Source organism: Tupaia chinensis, unplaced genomic scaffold, assembly GCF_000334495.1.
Source record: "Tupaia chinensis unplaced genomic scaffold, TupChi_1.0 Scaffold000159_1, whole genome shotgun sequence".
Classification (NCBI taxonomy): domain Eukaryota; kingdom Metazoa; phylum Chordata; class Mammalia; order Scandentia; family Tupaiidae; genus Tupaia; species Tupaia belangeri.
In genome coordinates, this window is record NW_006159630.1 from 2523294 (window position 1) to 2524631 (window position 1338).

Consider the following 1338-nt stretch of genomic DNA (forward strand, 5'->3'; position numbering starts at 1 on the left):
GTCCATCTGCCAGCCTGGTGCGCCCGGGGCCCAAGAGTGTCTCCGGGCCACGGTCCCCCAAGACCCCTCCAGGGCTCTCCCGAGGTGCCCGCCAGGCCCCAATTTCTGGGTGCCCATGGAGTCTGCCCTTGTCTGGTTCACACCAGCCGTGGACAAGCCTCCCCACGAGGGCCCGCCACCGCCCTGTGGATGTCTAAGGCTGGCATCTTTGCCATTCTGACAAATAGTTGCACAAAGTTAGCAACCCATAAAAACGTCCCCGTCAGAGCAGTCGGCCATTGAGAAAGTCCCGCGCCCTCCAGCCCCCCCCCCCCCCCCCCCCCCCGGTCAGGCTCTGGGCCTCGACAGCAGTGACTTGCAGACCTTTACATCTGCAGAGGGACCTGCTGGTCCTGCTCCGGAGCTCCGGCTCTTGGGGCAGGCACCTGCCAACGAGTCGAGATCAAGGTGAAGGAGGGGGGTCCAGGCAGCCAGGGCCTCGCACCACGGCGAGGACAGCCAGGCACGGTCGGCCATGCCCACCCTCTGCGCTCCCACCGCCTTGCCAGGAGGATCCTGCTCAACTATGCCGTGTACAACCCGGCCATCGGCTACTCCCAGGGCATGTCGGACCTGGTGGCGCCCATCCTGGCCGAAGTCCTGGACGAGTCAGACACCTTCTGGTGCTTTGTGGGCCTGATGCAGAACACGATCTTTGTCAGCTCTCCCCGGGACGAGGACATGGAGAGGCAACTGGTGAGGCTGGGGACGTGCACCTGGGTGTGTTGGAGCGTACGGAGAGGACGTGTACTGCCACTGCCTCTTCCTGCCATGGCTCTCGGTTGCTCTGGTGGGTCTGCCAGGATAGCGATTGGGCAGCTCTGCCCTGGGCCTCGGGAAGGGCCGTGGTCCCAGAACAGACGATGTACCAGCTCTTGGGGGATGCACGCCCCACACACCTGCAGGCCCAGAGGTGGGGCTGGGCTGGGCCTACCCTGGCCTCCCCACACTACAACCCGGGTGCCCCGGCAGGGCAGGGACAGGGAGGCCTGCCACACTGGGCCCTGTGTTCAGGTCATCTAGGCTGTGCCCACCACAGTCACATTCCCACGGCACCCTGAGGCCCACTGGGTACCCCTGGAACAGGCTCCCCCTGCCCCTCCCGCCCTCCAGGCCTCTTTAGAAAGATCAGCTCTGCACAGAGCGGGCAGCACTGGATGCCAGGGGAGGTGGCAGCTCGGCTGGCAGAAAGGGCCAGGAGGGTCGGCATGTGGCCCAGGGGCTAAGCCAAGTCTTCCATTGATGTTCTCGCCTGTCAGTGCCAAGCACCTGCCAGTGCTGTGGCCAGGCCCAGCCCGG

At 65.3% G+C, this 1338-nt stretch overlaps 1 protein-coding gene across 7 annotated transcripts in view; it reads left to right on the forward strand.

Annotated features, from left to right (window-relative positions):
• TBC1D16 (TBC1 domain family member 16) overlaps positions 1-1338 on the forward strand; it is a 69167-nt gene that overhangs the window by 49407 nt on the left and 18422 nt on the right. For all 7 annotated transcript variants that reach the window (XM_006145681.3, XM_006145678.3, XM_006145677.1 and 4 more), the window contains one exon: positions 549-735. In XM_006145681.3, the coding sequence (XP_006145743.1) occupies positions 549-735 (187 nt within the window). The remainder of the gene's footprint in view (positions 1-548; positions 736-1338) is intronic.